General features: G+C 41.8%; 2 protein-coding genes, 1 long non-coding RNA gene and 2 other non-coding genes across 6 annotated transcripts in view; 1 reads left to right on the top strand and 4 right to left on the bottom strand.

The window, feature by feature from the left end:
* Positions 1 to 403: 403 nt before the first annotated feature.
* On the bottom strand, positions 404 to 4967 carry HSPA8 (heat shock protein family A (Hsp70) member 8). The gene is made up of 9 exons (XM_077112625.1): positions 4836 to 4967; positions 3937 to 4146; positions 3380 to 3585; positions 3032 to 3184; positions 2373 to 2928; positions 1951 to 2153; positions 1532 to 1730; positions 1211 to 1443; positions 404 to 869 (listed from the first exon to the last, which is right to left on the bottom strand). Exons 2-9 carry the CDS (start codon positions 4139 to 4141, stop codon positions 684 to 686), a joined length of 1941 nt encoding a protein of 646 aa, XP_076968740.1. The 5' UTR covers positions 4142 to 4146; positions 4836 to 4967; the 3' UTR covers positions 404 to 683.
* On the bottom strand, positions 1815 to 1909 carry LOC143645445 (small nucleolar RNA SNORD14). Its single transcript, XR_013157150.1, has one exon. It is a non-coding gene; the product is annotated as a small nucleolar RNA SNORD14 (small nucleolar RNA).
* Positions 2224 to 2311, bottom strand: LOC143645444 (small nucleolar RNA SNORD14). The gene has a single exon (XR_013157149.1). It is a non-coding gene; the product is annotated as a small nucleolar RNA SNORD14 (small nucleolar RNA).
* Positions 4968 to 5185: 218 nt separating the features above from the next.
* On the top strand, positions 5186 to 15935 carry LOC143644092 (uncharacterized). Of its 2 annotated transcripts, XR_013156503.1 has the most exons (5): positions 5186 to 5460; positions 9886 to 9928; positions 10077 to 10233; positions 13596 to 14361; positions 14844 to 15935. It is a non-coding gene; the product is annotated as an uncharacterized LOC143644092 (long non-coding RNA). The 2 variants fall into 2 exon arrangements; XR_013156502.1 differs by lacking the exon at positions 13596 to 14361 and having other exon boundaries at positions 5257 to 5460.
* The window catches only part of CLMP (CXADR like cell adhesion molecule), a 117342-nt gene continuing 107721 nt past the window's right edge, over positions 6511 to 16131 (bottom strand). The window contains exons 6-7 of the mRNA XM_077112623.1: positions 14782 to 14923; positions 6511 to 14174 (exon numbers count right to left, since the gene is read on the bottom strand). Coding sequence (XP_076968738.1) covers positions 13877 to 14174; positions 14782 to 14923 — 440 coding nt within the window. The 3' untranslated portion in view covers positions 6511 to 13876. The remainder of the gene's footprint in view (positions 14175 to 14781; positions 14924 to 16131) is intronic.

Genomic DNA, 16131 nt, shown 5'->3' with positions numbered 1-16131 from the left:
AGCCTCACTGAATCTGCACTGCTAAAGCTCCTTATGAGGACCATTCTCCATCACATCTCCCAAGTGACAATAGTCCCTTTGAAGAAATGACCTCTGCACTCTCAAAATTTGATTATACTAGCTGACTTGGAAGCCTGCCATATTTTCAGTGAAGTTTGACCAGCTACTTCACATTCTTCAAATTGGTTTGGTGTTCAAGACCCGATTACCTTCTCCTTCCATTTGAATTCACTGAGAGCTACACATTCCAATAACCTTCCACCCAGCTTAACCTTTAACAATGTATTCTTAGGTTAACTGGCTTAGGTTGAGAACAATGTATATGCTACATACCTGTAGCTTTTGTTAATCTCTTCACTGTCCTGTGACTCAGACCAGGCAGGCATTCCAACCCAAAAAAACCAAATGCTGCCTGTTGCTGCCAACCTTTTAAACATAGAATCATACAATTGTATTGTGCCAATTTTAAATAGTTTTATTTAAGACATTGCATTTTCCACTTACAATACAGTACTAATAAAGTGCAATGTTACATCCTTTCCCTGTGCACATATTCCGTAGTCAAGTATTAAGAATGCCCAGGAATTTTGTATAGCAGCTGAACTGCTACAGAATGTGCTGCAAATTTAGGTCCTTCAATTTTTTATTGTGGAACAATGCTGAAGTATGTGTGCCAATTGAATTTAATCAACCTCTTCAATGGTGGGTCCAGAAGACGCACCACCAGAAGGAGGTGCTCCACCACCAGGGAAGCCCCCAGGCATTCCTCCTGGCATGCCTCCTGCACTCTGGTACAGCTTGGTAATTATGGGGTTGCAGACCTTCTCCAGCTCCTTCTGCTGATGTTCAAATTCTTCCTTCTCTGCAGTCTGTGGAAGGAGAAAAATGCTTCATTAATGAGTTTTCCCTGGACATCTGGCAAGTTCCCTAGAAAGCATGCATGAGAGAGCCTTTTTAAGAACTTATATCAAGTGGGTTAAGGTAATAAATAATAGTACCACATTGAAATTCATGGCTACTCTACAGTCTTGGTCACTCAGACATCCAAGGAAGCTAATGTGCCAACACAAGTAAAATTCTGGTGGAAACTGCGAATGTTTGGACAATTCATCATTGTGACCCTTTGAAGTTAATAGTCTAGCTTGAACTTTGCTGATATTCTACCCACCCCTATATCCCTGCCATTATATGTCTGCTAGAAATTACATACCTGATTTTTATCAAGCCAATTAATGATTTCATTACATTTGTCAAGAATCTTCTGTTTGTCTTCATCATTGATCTTGCCTTGAAGTTTCTCATCCTCAACTGTTGCCTTCATGTTAAATGCATAAGATTCAAGTGAATTCTTGGAAGACACCTTGTCCCTCTGCTTCTCATCTTCAGCCTTGTACTTCTCAGCTTCCTGGACCATGCGTTCAATGTCTTCTTTGCTCAAACGACCTACGGAGATAAAAAAAAAAAATCAGTGCCTTAAGTCAAAGTCCTTTAAACCATCAGCCAGATACTTTCTATTCTGGCCAAAGCTTACCCTTGTCATTAGTGATGGTGATCTTGTTCTCTTTTCCTGTGCTCTTATCCACAGCAGACACATTGAGGATGCCATTGGCATCAATGTCAAAAGTGACTTCAATCTGAGGTACACCACGGGGGGCAGGAGGTATTCCAGTGAGTTCAAACTTGCCAAGCAGATTGTTATCCTTGGTCATGGCACGCTCACCTTCATAAACCTTAAGAGGGAACAGCAAAAATTACTACAAATTCCAGGCCTCTATGCCAGTGCCAGCCTTAAGCTCAAAGTTAGGGAATGCTGGTCGCTCAGACATCCAAGGAAAGAAATATGCCAACATAAGTCTTAAAGACTTCTAGTGGAAACTACGAATGGTTTTGGAATCCATCATCACAGCTAAACAAGTCTTCCCCAGTTTTGAGATAATATGGAATAAATACCTGAATGAGCACACCAGGCTGGTTGTCAGAATAGGTAGTGAAGGTCTGCGTCTGCTTCGTGGGAATGGTGGTGTTGCGCTTGATGAGAACAGTCATGACTCCACCAGCAGTTTCAATACCAAGGGAAAGAGGAGTGACATCCAACAGCAGCAAATCTTGAACATTTTCAGATTTGTCTCCAGATAAGATGGCTGCCTGGACAGCTAGATATAAAATACTGAGGTTAGAAAACTGCAGTGCAATAACCCATCTATCTCACTCATTCACCCAAAATCGCTCAGACATCCAAGGAAGTTTGGACCATCATTAGCCAAGCTTTTGGTGGAAACTACGAATGTTTAGGAACAAATCATCACAGCGAGCTGGTTTGCTTTGGGAGTCTGTCAATTCAGTTATTCAAGTTACAAGATTGTAATTGTTACCTGCACCATAAGCAACAGCCTCATCAGGGTTGATGCTCTTGTTTAGTTCTTTCCCATTGAAGAAATCCTGGAGAAGTTTCTGAATTTTAGGAATGCGAGTAGAACCGCCCACAAGGACAATATCATGGATCTGTGACTTGTCGAGCTTGGCATCCCTGAGGGCCTTCTCCACAGGGTCCAAAGTGCCACGGAACAGGTCAGCATTCAATTCTTCAAACCGGGCACGGGTTATAGAGGTATAGAAGTCGATTCCTTCATACAGAGAATCAATCTCAATACTGGCCTGGGTGCTGGAAGAGAGGGTACGCTTAGCTCTTTCACAGGCAGTACGGAGGCGGCGGACAGCTCTCTTATTCTCACTGATGTCTTTCTTATGTTTGCGCTTAAACTCTGCAATAAAATGATTGACCATTCGGTTGTCAAAGTCTTCTCCACCTAAGTGGGTGTCTCCAGCTGTTGATTTGACCTCGAAAATTCCATCTTCAATGGTGAGAATAGACACATCAAAAGTGCCACCTCCTAAATCAAAGATCAGCACGTTTCTTTCAGCACCAACCTGCCATTAGATAAAACTTTAATTAATCTCATTACCTAATCTGCTGAATGCTCATAAAACTAATCTTACAATAACTCCAACTGGCATCACAGCCACTACATACCTTTTTGTCTAAGCCGTAAGCAATAGCAGCAGCAGTTGGTTCGTTGATGATTCTAAGTACATTGAGGCCGGCAATGGTACCGGCATCTTTGGTGGCCTGACGCTGAGAGTCATTAAAATAAGCTGGCACCGTGACAACAGCATTGGTCACAGTCTGGAAATAAACAAAATTTATACTGTTACCTTAACAGCAAGATACAACAGGATTTACAGCACAATTCTGGCCCAGATGACACCAGAGGCGCATAACTGAGTCCTCTTGCCAGCCTTTTATTCAGCCCAAAGCAGGTCTGACCAGGGAACTAGCAGTGCCTGGCGTTGCCTGCCCCCTGCAGTACTGGGTGCTCACCTTCCCAAGATAAGCTTCTGCAATTTCCTTCATTTTTGTGAGAACCATAGACGATACTTCCTCTGGATAGAAACTCTTGGTCTCGCCCTTGTATTCTACTTGGACCTTAGGCCTGCCTGCATCATTCACCACCACAAAAGGCCAATGCTTCATATCAGACTGCACAACAGCATCGTCAAATCTACGTCCAATCAGACGTTTCGCATCTGAAAATCGACCAAATTAGTTACCCTAATTTGTCATATTGCCATCTTCAATAAAACCCAAACCCACAAATTACTCTAAATACCGACTACAGGTACTTACTTATTAACCCCAAGTTCCTATATTAAGGGGATTTGACCGATGGAGGTAAGGCACGATTTTCTACACCTCAAATCGTAATATATTAGGAAAGTCAGAGACCCCATTTATCCATTCAAACGTATTTTTTCCCTAAAGGTATTCATTCACAGGTAACTCATTCCACACATTAAGATACTTCACCAAAACCTACATTACTTAAAACAGATTTCCTACCCTCCCTAAATCCATGCCACGTGATTAAAATAGCTCACCAAAAACCGTGTTCGTGGGGTTCATTGCAACTTGATTCTTCGCGGCGTCACCGATCAATCGTTCGGTATCAGTAAAAGCGACATAGCTCGGAGTTGTTCGGTTCCCCTGATCATTGGCAATGATCTCCACTTTTCCATGCTGGAAGACACCCACACAGGAGTAGGTGGTGCCAAGATCAATGCCAACCGCAGGTCCTTTCGACATGGTTGCTGGAAAAAAAATGGCGGTGCTTTTGAAATCAGTCACTTGGAAGCGTTCGCCTCGCTCGCAGCGCTTTTCACAAAGAACTGTCCAGCCTGGCAAATAAAACTTGCCCTCTTCTACAAGGACTTGGAAGCCGCATTCGGGGTACCGTGCCAAGAAGAGCAGAACCACCCACCACCCAGGGCTAACGAGGTTAAGTCCTGAGGGTCTGCACTGCCGCTGAGCACGTGGTCTCAACTCCGACAGGCCAGAGCCTGCCCCTCCCCACAGCCTACTGTTCCGGGAGCGAAAGCGGCCTGTTTCTAGTTCCCGATCTTGGGCTTCTGCCAGAAAGTTTCTCTTTAAGGTTAAGGCTACCAGTGCGCAGTTTATGATGAAGTCGGGGGCAGGCCGCTGACAAAGGCCCTGCTAGTTGTCCTCCACCCGCGTCCCGCTCGCACGACAAACGGATTCAGCAGCGCTCCCACGACCACCACGCAGCGCCCCAGGAGCCTCTGCCGGCCTGCATTTGCCCTTCCTTCCCCCCCTACTGCAGCGGAAGCCGCAGTCGCCCCCCGCGTCGGGTAAAATTAAGGTACCCAGAAGAATTACCTCATACATCGTAAGCTAAGGGCTCGACTATACACCCAGCTTAGGCCCAGATCTACTTGCTTAATTAGCAATTCTGTAAAGTCATTAAGAACAGAAGACTTACCTTAGCGGAAGCCTGGCACGTAAAACAAAAACCCCAAAAGGTAGCGCCGCGTTCAATGAGACCGGTATCCGCCCGCCACCCTGTCTCTTATACCCGGTCTCAGAACCTTCCAGAAGGGGCCCACCCCTCCCGTTGCCCATCATGGTTCCCCCGACCAATGGGCGCCGGCCTGCCTCTCCAAGCCCCAATGAGTATCCTGGTTCTACTCCTAGGGCCCCGCCCACTCCCGCCCGCTTCCGACCCCGCCTCGCGATGACGCACTCACCGCAGCGTTCTGGAACTTTCATTCTCGCCCCCGCTCTCCGAACGGCCCCGGGAAAAGGGAGGGTGGGGCCAGGAAGAGCCCGCGCGCGGGAGTCCTCAGTCACCCTAGACGGAAGCGGGGTGAGGCGGGCGGCTACCGCGTCTGCGCAAGCGCCTCCAGAACGTGGCGGGAGGGGCCGGAAGGAGGAGGAAAGAGAGAGGAGGGCAAATTCGGAACCGACCAATAACACCAAGACTAGCCGCGATCGTAGCCCGCGCGGAAATTGGGGAGGAAGAGCGCAGGGCCCGAAGGGAGGGGCCGGGGCGCCGGGAGCCGGGTGACAGAAGACGGAAGTGGAGCGAGGACAAAATGGCCTTGAAGGTTCTTGCGCCCCTCCCCCACCCGAGCCCGCATTCTCTCCCCCTACTCTCATCCCTGGATTGAAGACGGTCTCTTCGGTCCTCCCAGGTTCCCCGTACTCACATTCCGTTGCTGGCCTGGCTTTGGCTTAGGACTTACTCAGAAGAGGTGGGATGAGGTTGCCGGCCCTAGGGCGCTTTTAGGGTAATTTGCTCAGGGACATCCAGATTCAGGGTTGGAGAGGGCCGCCGGCTCGCCGTGGCGTCTCGCCTCGGCTTCTGCGCTGGGTGGGGCAGGTCTGCGCCGACTGAGACAGGTTAGTCCAGTGGGCCTCAGCATCCTAGTTTCACTATGGTGGCTGGAGGTCGGTAGCCTCACTCACAGAGAATCGACGTCTCAGAAACCCAGGGCCCGATTCTGTGTCTCGACCCTCGGCGAAATAAATGGCCAAAATGCTTTTCCAAGCCGGGGCCCGTGATCTCTTCCACCTCCCTCGGAGAACAGAGAGCGGCTTCTTGGCCCAGCCCCTCCCCCACTCGCCCACTTTCCAGCTATTTGTAAAAGGAAAAAAATGGAAGCTAGCGAGTTTTTTTCTGTGTAAGTAACTGAAACCATTAGAAATTCCAGTTTCCAGTCGTCCCGTGTTTTCGGTTTAGACTTTCTGCCCCCTCCCAGCATCACGAGGTAATCTTTCGTGTCTCGACTTTTACCAAAAACGTAACGAGCCAACATGCGGAGAAGCTTTGAAAACATTAATGGCCTAGTGTATAAAATATTGGTACCTAAAACTAAATTGTGCCGGCATTTAGGACCTTGTCATTCAGGTAGCCTCTCAGTGCTTTGAACACTTTTCACTGTGTGGCCTTTCAAACAGGCAGGGCAGTAATTCCTATTTAATAGATTAATAGGCGCAGACTGGTGAAAAGATTTCTTAAGCTTATCCTAACAGAACTTTTAATAGTTGGGCTGAAATTAATCTCCAGACAGAAGGAAAGAGACCGTCAGAAAACGGAGGACACCTTGTCCTTGTCAATATGAAGAAAAGCCTGGAAATAGACTTGATGGCTTGTGAAGGGTGAATTTTTTTTTTTTTTTTGTAACTTGTATTTTGGGGGATATGTTGGCTTGGAGTCCTTGAAAGTATTTACTTAGCTTCTCCCCACCTCCCAAGAGTTATTTTTATTTGATGGTTTACAATCCGCAGTGCACAATGTAAAAGTGCTTTCATTTTTTTTTAGCTGATCACAGTTCTCTGAGGTATATGGTATTCATTCCTGTATCAGAAGAAAAATGAGATTCAGAGATATTAAGTTATTTGCTGAAAGATAATCTGTTAAACTAGAGTCAAACCTAACTCTTCTGATTATGCACTCTGGTCCTTTTGCTAATTACACTACAGTGTATTTTCGTTTTTAGAAACCACTTTACTCCAGCTCTGTAATGGGGAAAATGTGGGCTGTAGGAGGCTGTTTTCAGTTTCTGTCCTCTCTGGTCTTTCTTTAACCACCCAAGATCCAGCAGCTTGTTAAATACAATCTCTGAACTACAACCTACATTTTGCTGTTTTGGTACTAAACCCTGAACTACTTGTATTTTAGCTATTAAGGCAGTGAAGAATAGACTTTGTGTTAAATCCTAAAGACTTGGAAACCTTGGTAGCCTTAGTTTGAAGGATACCACCCAATAGCTTTCTGCAACTGTTGTACTTTTTAAAATCTTTACTTAAATTAAAGAAGGCAGAACAGTAATTTCTGATCACTCTCAAAATGTGTTCCAAGACTTGGACTGTTCTTGTTAAATAGAGTGATTCAGAATTTATATGTTTTGTTAAAATGCAGAATATGTCATACATCCTGTCTCCACCCTTTTAAACACACCCATTTGTTCAGAGTCCAAGATTAAAGTTTGGGTGCTTGAGATTGCAGTGGAGGAGTTTTCTGACTAGGGAATAAGGGTAATGACTAACATCTTTGAGAGCCTGTCATGCCAAGCACTCTTCCTATGTATTACCTTATATCATTTTCACCACAGATTTATGAGGTAGCAGCTATGATGGTCTCCATTTTGTAGATAAGGACGCTGAGGCACAGAAAGATTAAATGCCTTATCCAACCGTAGACAGTTTGGGTACAGAGTCTGTTCTTCACACATAGTGTTTTCAGCTATCTCCTATATTGATATTTGTATGAAAATGGAATCAGATTAAAATGAAAATTGGATGGTATGGCTTCTGAAGTCTCATAATGGTTAAACTTCTCTCAAACTGTGGTCTGTCTCTGGAGTCCTTTGATTAATAATGTGTCCATTCTTGTTTTATTTGCCTATTATACACAGTACGGTGGAGTGGAAAGAACATGGGCTTTGTTTAGAATCAGGCCTGAATTGGAATTCAAGCCATTAACCAGCTTTGTGGCCTTGGGCTCATTTCTTCAATTTTCTTTCTGTAAAATAATAGGTTCAGGGTTTTTTGTGAGGATTAAATGAGATAACATGTAAGATACCTAATGCTTTGCCTGGTCTCATGTCCAGTTCCTTCCCTTTTATCTGTAGTTCTTATATCTAGATATCAGAGGGTCCAAAGTTTGTTTTGTTATATCAGATTCTTAACAATATCCAGGGCCTATAAGATATAGATAACTGCTGTTCTAGTCCTTAACATTCAAAGCCAGTGTGATAAGGAAGATAAAATTAGGAGAAACAGGCTGGCACACCCAGTTTATTTGGGGGAAGGTGAAGAGTGGGAGAGTGCAGATAGGATATGATTGGATTTAGAACTAAAGTTTTTTTGGGAATAGCTTCTGGATAGAGCTACCAAAGTCTTCTCCAGAATTCTGGAAGAATAGGAAGAAGTCCAAGCCAGAATAAGAAAGAAAAACTAAAATTTTGTAGATTCATGGGTTTATTATGTCACTTCATGGTAATGATTTTGAAAGGAGTATTAGGGTTAATTGAAGAAACTTCTTTAAAGAGTGAGTTCCTGTCATGCAAATGGCAGGTTAATCAAGAGTAGAGAGCCCTTTGATTGTTTTCTCTCCAAAAAATTTGAGACCTAGATTTCCAAAAGATTACAAATGTAAGATGTATTAGGGTTCTCTAGAGAAACAGAATCAACAGGGAACACTCGCAAATATAAAATTTATAAAAGTATCTCATGTGACCACGGAAACGCAGAGTCCAAAATCCGCAGGGCGGGCTGTGAAGCCAACGATTCCGATGGAGGGTCTGGACGAACTCCACAGGAGAGGCTTACCAGCGGAAGCAGGAAGAACCTGTCTCTTCTGAATCCTCCTTAAAAGGCTTCCAGTGATCAGATTAAGCATTACTCATTGCAGAAGACATTTCCCTTTGGGTGATTACAAATGGAATCAGCTGTAGATGCAGCTGACTTGATCATGATTTAATTCTATGAAATGTCCTCATCTCAACAGACAGGCCAGCACTTGCCCAACCAGACAAACAGCTACCACCACGTGGCCAAGTTGACCAATGAACCTGACCGTGACATAAGATTAATTGAATAATTTGTGTCAGAATTGTAGTGAGATGTCACCAAATATACATTTTTAAAATAATATCAAAGAATTCATTTCTAGATCTTTACTTCAAAATCTAAGATACTACAAATTACCCTTCTTTTGCCCATTACAAGATACTACAAATTACCCTTCTTTGGCCCATTACATGACTAAAAGATGCAATGTGTACCCTGCTTGTCCAGACTTTAGTATTTACCACATTTTGTCAGGGAAATTTGAAACCAGAATGGCTCAAGCTCTTATTAATATTTTGGCTTTCTAACTGCAGCCAGATGTAAATTACTGCTATTGGAAGGATAGGATTCATAAAAATAATCCCCAGATCTTTTTCCTTGTTATGTCTTACTTTCCTAACCAGAGTATATGCTTCAGTGTGTAGTGCCTAATATGGTGTTTTACTGAGAGTAGAGTCCTTGCCATTGCTGTTTTATTACACTTATCCACAGGGCAACATGCTAAGTACTAAACATATCTTTATCTTCACAACAGCTATTTTGGTTGGATCATGTTATCCCCGTTTTCAGATAAGAAAGTTGAGGCTCAGCTAGATTAAGTTATTCAAGAACTCTAAATGAACCCCAGATATTCAGAATCAGAGCTATCTTTTTCCATATCTTGCGCTCTTAACTATGAGACTACTGCCATCTACTTTATGAATTTTTTTTTGGTGGGGGGGGGCAGTGCAGTGGTGCATGGTCTGGAAATCAAACCCAGGTCTCCCGCATGAAAGGTGAGCATTCTACCACTACTTTATGAATTTTAAGCTCTTATTGAAAGTTTTGTTGTTTAACCCCTGTGCTGTGTAAAGGAGAGGCTTTATAAATTGTGCTCTTTTAATTGAAATCTTTATCAGCGCTGTTTATAAGTAGCAAAACTGACTTTTCCTTTTTTTAACAACTTTTCCATCCAGGACTGGTGACAAAAATGAGAATACAAAAACATAGAAGGAGAAAGTAAGTCAGCCCTAAATAATTGTAAACATAATTACTTCTAAATGTGGGGTCCCTGCACTATTTGAGCTCTGTCAACATTTTTAATAAACTGATATGCCCTTAGCATCGTCAGAGAATGAACTCTATTGTGTTTTTTTTTTTTTGGCAGTCTCAACGTGGCTTAAATTTTTGCCTCAGAAGAAAGCCTGAGAAATTGAGCTTCTGAACCTTGATATGTTTGCGGTACTCTGTGCTTAACATTCAGCAGAAATTATATGCATTACATCATCTAGGCTCCATTACTTTACCATATCAGAACATCTCAGGTAATTATAAAGATGGAAATTCTATTGTAAGTTACAGAAGAAAGGAAAACTAAACAATTTGGACTTACTGTGTAAGTGAGCTAAGTGAGTTCCAGGTGTGTTGAAAAGCTTTCAGACAAAGTAGAAAGCAAAGGAAAGGAAGAACTGTAAGATTTGAGGACTTCAGGTAAGAAGATGGTGATTAGTCAGGACCTGGCAGTTCTGGTGGAATTTCCTAACATGGTGGCTAGGTTTGAATTGTGGCAGTGCTACTTAACATCTCAGATCCTTAATTTTCTCATTTGTAAAATGAGTATATGAATATCTCCTTCTAAGGTTGGTGTGAGAATGAAATTGAGGTAAGTTATATAAAGTACTTAGTATGGAGTGCCTGGCCCATGATAACGGTTCAGTAAATGTCCATTACTATTATTGCTGTAATATTATGATAAGACTTTTTTTTCAGATTTATTTGGACCCTTAGTGTGTACTTTTCTGTTGTCACTTATCTTCACCTTGGCACAAAATACTTGCTTGATAAATACTATTTGACTTTGATAAATGCCATAAACTCAGGAATTCTAAGATTCTTGGTATCTCCTGTACTTCTTAGCATCTTGCCATGGGCAAAAAAGTACTTGGCATATTTGTTGGTTTAAATCAATAAATAACAGATCATATTCAGTCTGAGTTCTGTTCGCAGCAAGTTAATAAACAAATTTCCAGTGCAGGTTATATGAGCTTCAGTCTTTCCTACAGAGACATTTTTACTTACTTAGTTTTTAATCGCTGATACAGATGCATCTATAATAAGTATTTGGCCTTTTTGATACTTAAACACAGTCCCAATTACAAAACAACTTAGATGTTAAAATTGAAATATAAGCAGCTTAACATCAGAAATGAAGCAAAATTGTTTAGTCTGCAGCAGCAATTCTGAAATTATTTTTATACAGTGTAACAACAAAGGCATTGACTTCATTACTACAGATTTGTTTGGTTTATATATTTTATTGAAATGGTTATTCTTTAGACATCAACATCATTCCATTTGCATCTTCCTACAAAAATTGTTATTCTACCATTTAGGAGAAATAACATTTATTTTGCTTTTCATTTGATTCATATTGAAGATCAAGTTTATTTTACTTGCAATATTAATTGAATATAGTTTGAACCAATAATGGCTTTAACTTTGTCTTAAGCCCAGAGCCTGTCATATCTGAATCCAAACACTTGACTCAAAGAGAAGGGTGCTATCACTGCTAAGACCCTCAGTACCTTATCTCTCAGAATTTTCAATTCAAATTTCTCAGTTTAGGTAATAATCTTTTTTGTGAATTTGTTGTAGATTGCCATTGTGAATAGATTTCCAAAATAATCTGTATATTCAGCTGGTATTTTAGGCTTTTTATAACTGACATCTTTAAATAATCTAAATGCCTCTCCTTCTCATGCAGAGGGGACTGATTCTTGCTTTCAAAAGCACAGGCAGAAAACCTTATGTTCAAAGATAGTAATGAGAAGAGCAAATTGCTAGGGATGATATAGCTGTAGCCTCCCTAATCCACTTGATTGACTTGGCTTAGGAACTCTAGGAATGAGAATTCTCAGAATTACATAGCAGAAGAAATAGGTTGCCTAGATACCATACTACCAGAAAAATAAAGATGTAGTTAGAGTAATGGGTTTTGTATCTTATAATGAGGCATTGTTAGTAAAAGAAGCTTCCCCAATATTCCAGCCCTCTAAAATGAAACTAGTAGTAGAAATTCTTAATGCTACTTCTCAATGTCTCATTTCCCACCTTTTTTGGAGAAAGATAAAACTCAGACTAAAACTTCATCCAAGAGCAAAAGCCTATATTTTAAAGGACTTTAGAAATACATTTGCACTATGTGTAGGCACTATTGTGATCATTAAATGTGGGAATGAAAAACCAAGGTGATGGGGCAGAATCTCGGATCAACCTTTTCCCATTAGCATATGATTCCGGTTTTAGAAAAAAATGCTTCAATCGTCATACTGAGCATTACTCTTTCTCTCCACTAGCATACTGCCTTTTCATAATAAAAAATATTCTGCCCTACCAATGGTGATCAGTTGACAGTTGAGGTTGGATTCTTAAGGGCTATTTCAGGTTTAGCATCTGTGCCATAGGTAGCAGAGTAGTCAAAATTATTTAAAAAGGCAAGTTATTGTGTTGGAGGCTGCTGCTTTTTTTAAATTTCTCAGACACCTTTCTTCCCCCGTGAATCAACATTTCAGATAGCTATCCTGGTGAATCACTTCTGCTAATTCCTTCCAAGATGCTGACATCTGAAATGTTAGCAGGTGCCAGCCCAGCCCTCCCCTGCCACCCACTGGTTACCCTCACTATCTCTTCCCAGTATGTTAGTATTCCCTTCCCTTCCAGTTCAGGGCTAGACTTTCTTGAAGCCTAGGGCTGGTAAAATACTGAAATCAGCTTCTCAGGAAGGATGAATTATGACATGTACTCACAGTGCTGTTAGGAATCATTGCCAATTCCCGATCTTTTTCCTATCGGAAGTCCCAGATTTACAACCTTCTCCTACAATAACAGAAATGGAGGAAGTTCCAAATATGATGTAGTACTAAATTTCATTATATGACCTCTTGACATAGTAAGAGAAAATTGGTAATCTCCCTTCTAGTTTAGTGTGTCTTGATTTGTGGTTTTACATCTTCTTTGAAAGAAGAGACTCTAATGGTATGTCAGATGATCTTTGTGCATCCCTAAAAGATACTTTTCTCCAGAAGACCTCCTTCTAAGGACATTCTTAAATTAGTATTTTCTTTTTCTACTGATATCCAGCAAGGAAGTCCTTAGAGACATCCGATTTCGATTTGAGGAAAATTCCACAATTATTCTAGTAGATATTACTGATATTTGCCAGTGATCCTCTAAACATCATTAGGATTGGAAGGGTTTTCAAGTCCCTTGTCACATATTTTGGAATCCTTTTTTAGTTTTTCTTTTAGGGTTTAATAAAAGTAGGAAGATGAGTAGTAGACAGAGTGGAAGAAATTCAGTTTTTCTTCTCCATGTCCCACTATTGCAATGTCTTTTGAAATTAAGATCCAAACTTTATCTCAATGAAGTCAAGTCGGAATGTTTCCTTTTAGGAAATTTATCAGAAGTGGTAAGCCTAGTACATGGTGCAGGTAGGTGTAAAAAAAGACTGTGGGTGCTGCTTGACAATCTGATTAGTTGCAGTAATCCAGTTGGTTTGCAGAAATGCATAGAAAATTACAGACAACCCCCCTTTTCTTGATAGTGGTGAATCAAAGTATTGATAGAAAACATTCCAGGTGAGAAGTTTTAAGTGTTTACCTCCTCTTTTCCCACCTTCTCACCACAGGTCCTGGTCAACAAATAGAAAGATTTGGACCCCTGTTTTCCCTCTGGTTAAAAGGCACAATGAGATGCCTCTTTGGAGATGATCCGCTTACATCCTTTTGCTTGTTTGGTGTCATACACGGAAAGTGCTCATCTGAATCCATTGCGTGCAAGGCTCACTGCCATTAAAATGACTTCTCATCTGGTTGGAGGGGCTTGTATGCTGGTGACTGAGCTCTGATGACTAGAAGACTCCTAATTCCCAGACTTATAGGAGAGCATGGGGATCAGATTCACTCAAATTCAGACAGTTTGGAAGGCTCTGCTCTGGCGGGGGATTGTGCTGGGTGTGGTTTCTCCTTTGGTCAGGGTAGCGTGGTGGACTTTCTTTGGTTCAGAGCCTTTCACCTCTGGCCCCACTAGGCTGTATGCGGGAGTGGCCAGCACTGGCTGGGGTGCTTCAGTTGACAGTGTCCGCTGGCTGCGTGAGGCACTATTTGCTGTGGAGTGAGTGGAGGAAGAACCAGACCGTGAGCTCTGAGAGCCTGAGGAAGAGGAGCTAGGTTTCACGAGGCGGGCTTTTGGGGCTTCAGCATCTTCTCTGAAGAGAAAACACAGCAAAGATAAAATTTAATACTGTCAAGCCTAAGATAGCTTCCATTATGGCTGCTTCTTTCTGATGGTTCCCAATAAATTCCTCAAGTTGTAAATCTCAGAAGTAACACTGGAAGGCAGCCATTAGGGAAATAGTCACTTTCCCATTTCTTGAGACTCAATGCTTGGCTTAGGTAAGTGTATGTGTTCTTAGCCCAGAGGTCAACCTTATTACTCTAGGAGGATATGGGTTTACCGTTGAAATGGTCTAGGCAGCACAGCTCGGAACTTGTACTTTGTCTGCCTAAACCCTTTCATGGCTCATAGGCTATGCTCATTCTTTATTGTATGCTGTTTATTAGTGGAAGTGAATGAGAAATGTTGTAGGTTTGATCTTTAAATCTCTTTTAGGTGTAGATAATTTTACAGTAAAGTCAAGGCCAACCAGGTCTTCCTGTCCCTGGGCTGCAGCTCTCTACCTATCAAAATAATCCTCTTAACAAATTCAAGTTTAAGAGGATACTGGGGACACTGACTCATGTGTTTGCTGATCACTATGGAGCTGGCCCTAAAAAGGAAGCCTCATGGAAGTGGGGTTTAAGAGGGAGGTTTACCGAATTTCATTAGGTCTTTCTTCTTCCTCATATCTCTCTTTGTCTTTCCTTCGAATTAACAGCCACACTAAGAGGAAAATCAGCAGAGCTCCAGCCACCATGCCTGTCACTGCTCCTGCAACCATGCCGATGCTTTGTACATCTGTTTTCTCAGAAGCAAAAGCAAAGAAAAACCAGACATAAGTTGGAAAATAGGAGCTCAAAAAACCAGCCCAGCAGGGGCGTGTCATGTCAGTGAAGATGAAAAAAGTGGGTGAAGTTAAGATAAATTTGGGGACTAGAGCTAACAGGACTTAGGCATTGCTTTCATATGGAAGTGAGGAGAAAAGAAAAATTTTAAATAAGTCCTAAGAACTATGTTAAATTGTTTTAGATATGGTGATATTGCAGTTATATGTATTTTTAAGATGCCTATTAAAATATGTATAGATGAAAAACAAAACAAACAACGACAACCAAAAAAAAAAAACCAAGCCTAAGACAGGGTATTTTAGGTTTTTATATCAATCTCCCTGAGTGGTACCCCATTGCCATCTGTGCTGGTTTGAAAGGAAGTATGCCCCCTAAGAAAAGCCATGTTTTAATATAAATCCCATTTCTTTAAAGTAGAATAATCTCTATTCAATGCTGTATATTTGAAACTGTAATGAGATCATCTCCCTGGTTGATGTGATTTAGTTAAGAATGGTTGTTAAACTGGATTAGGGGTTGACATGTCTCCACCCATTTGAGTGGGTCTTGGTTAGTTTCTGAAGTCCTATAAAAGAGGCAACATTCTGGAGAATGAGAGATTCAGAGAGAGCAGAATGACATAGCCATGAGAAGCAGAGTCCACCAGCCAGCGACCTTTGGAGATGAAGAAGGAAAATGCCTCCTGGGGAGCTTCACGAAACAGGAAGCCAGGAGAAGACGCTAGCAGATGATGCCGTGTTTGCCATGTGCCCTTCCAGATGAGAGAGAAACCCCTGACCGTGTTCACCATGTGCCTTTCCAGATGAGAGAGAAACCCTGAACTTCATCGGCCTTCTTGAACCAAGGTATCTTTCCCTGGATGCCTTAGATTGGACTTTTCTGTAGACTTGTTTTAACTGGGACATTTTCTCAGACTTGGAACTGTAATCTAGCAACTCATTAAATTCCCCTTTTAAAAGCCATTCCGTTTCTGGTATATTGCATTCCGGCAGCTAGCAAGCTAGAACACCATCTCTTGGTACATGACTTTATATTTTTTTGCAGTAGGGCTTACTGAATCCCAGATTTCACCAGAACTTGGCTCAAATTTTAGTGAATAAGTCTGGGTTGGTTCCAAAGATAGAACTGAGGCTGGGAGAGTTACTATGATATTTAAAA

This window comes from Tamandua tetradactyla, chromosome 8 (genome assembly GCF_023851605.1).
Source record: "Tamandua tetradactyla isolate mTamTet1 chromosome 8, mTamTet1.pri, whole genome shotgun sequence".
Classification (NCBI taxonomy): Eukaryota; Metazoa; Chordata; class Mammalia; order Pilosa; family Myrmecophagidae; genus Tamandua; species Tamandua tetradactyla.
The sequence above is the reverse complement of the archived record's forward strand: the minus strand, read 5'-3'. Positions and strand labels throughout refer to the sequence as shown.

Excerpts from the sequence above, each read along its gene's own strand:
- HSPA8 (XM_077112625.1), bottom strand. The coding sequence starts at position 4,141 with ATGTCGAAAGGACCTGCGGTTGGCATTGATCTTGGCACCACCTACTCC. Across the intron at positions 3,185-3,379 it reads CAGAAGCTTATCTTGGGAAG|ACTGTGACCAATGCTGTTGT; the intron begins GTGAGCACCCAG and ends GTTTATTTCCAG. Across the intron at positions 1,731-1,950 it reads AGCCTGGTGTGCTCATTCAG|GTTTATGAAGGTGAGCGTGC; the intron begins GTATTTATTCCA and ends TTCCCTCTTAAG.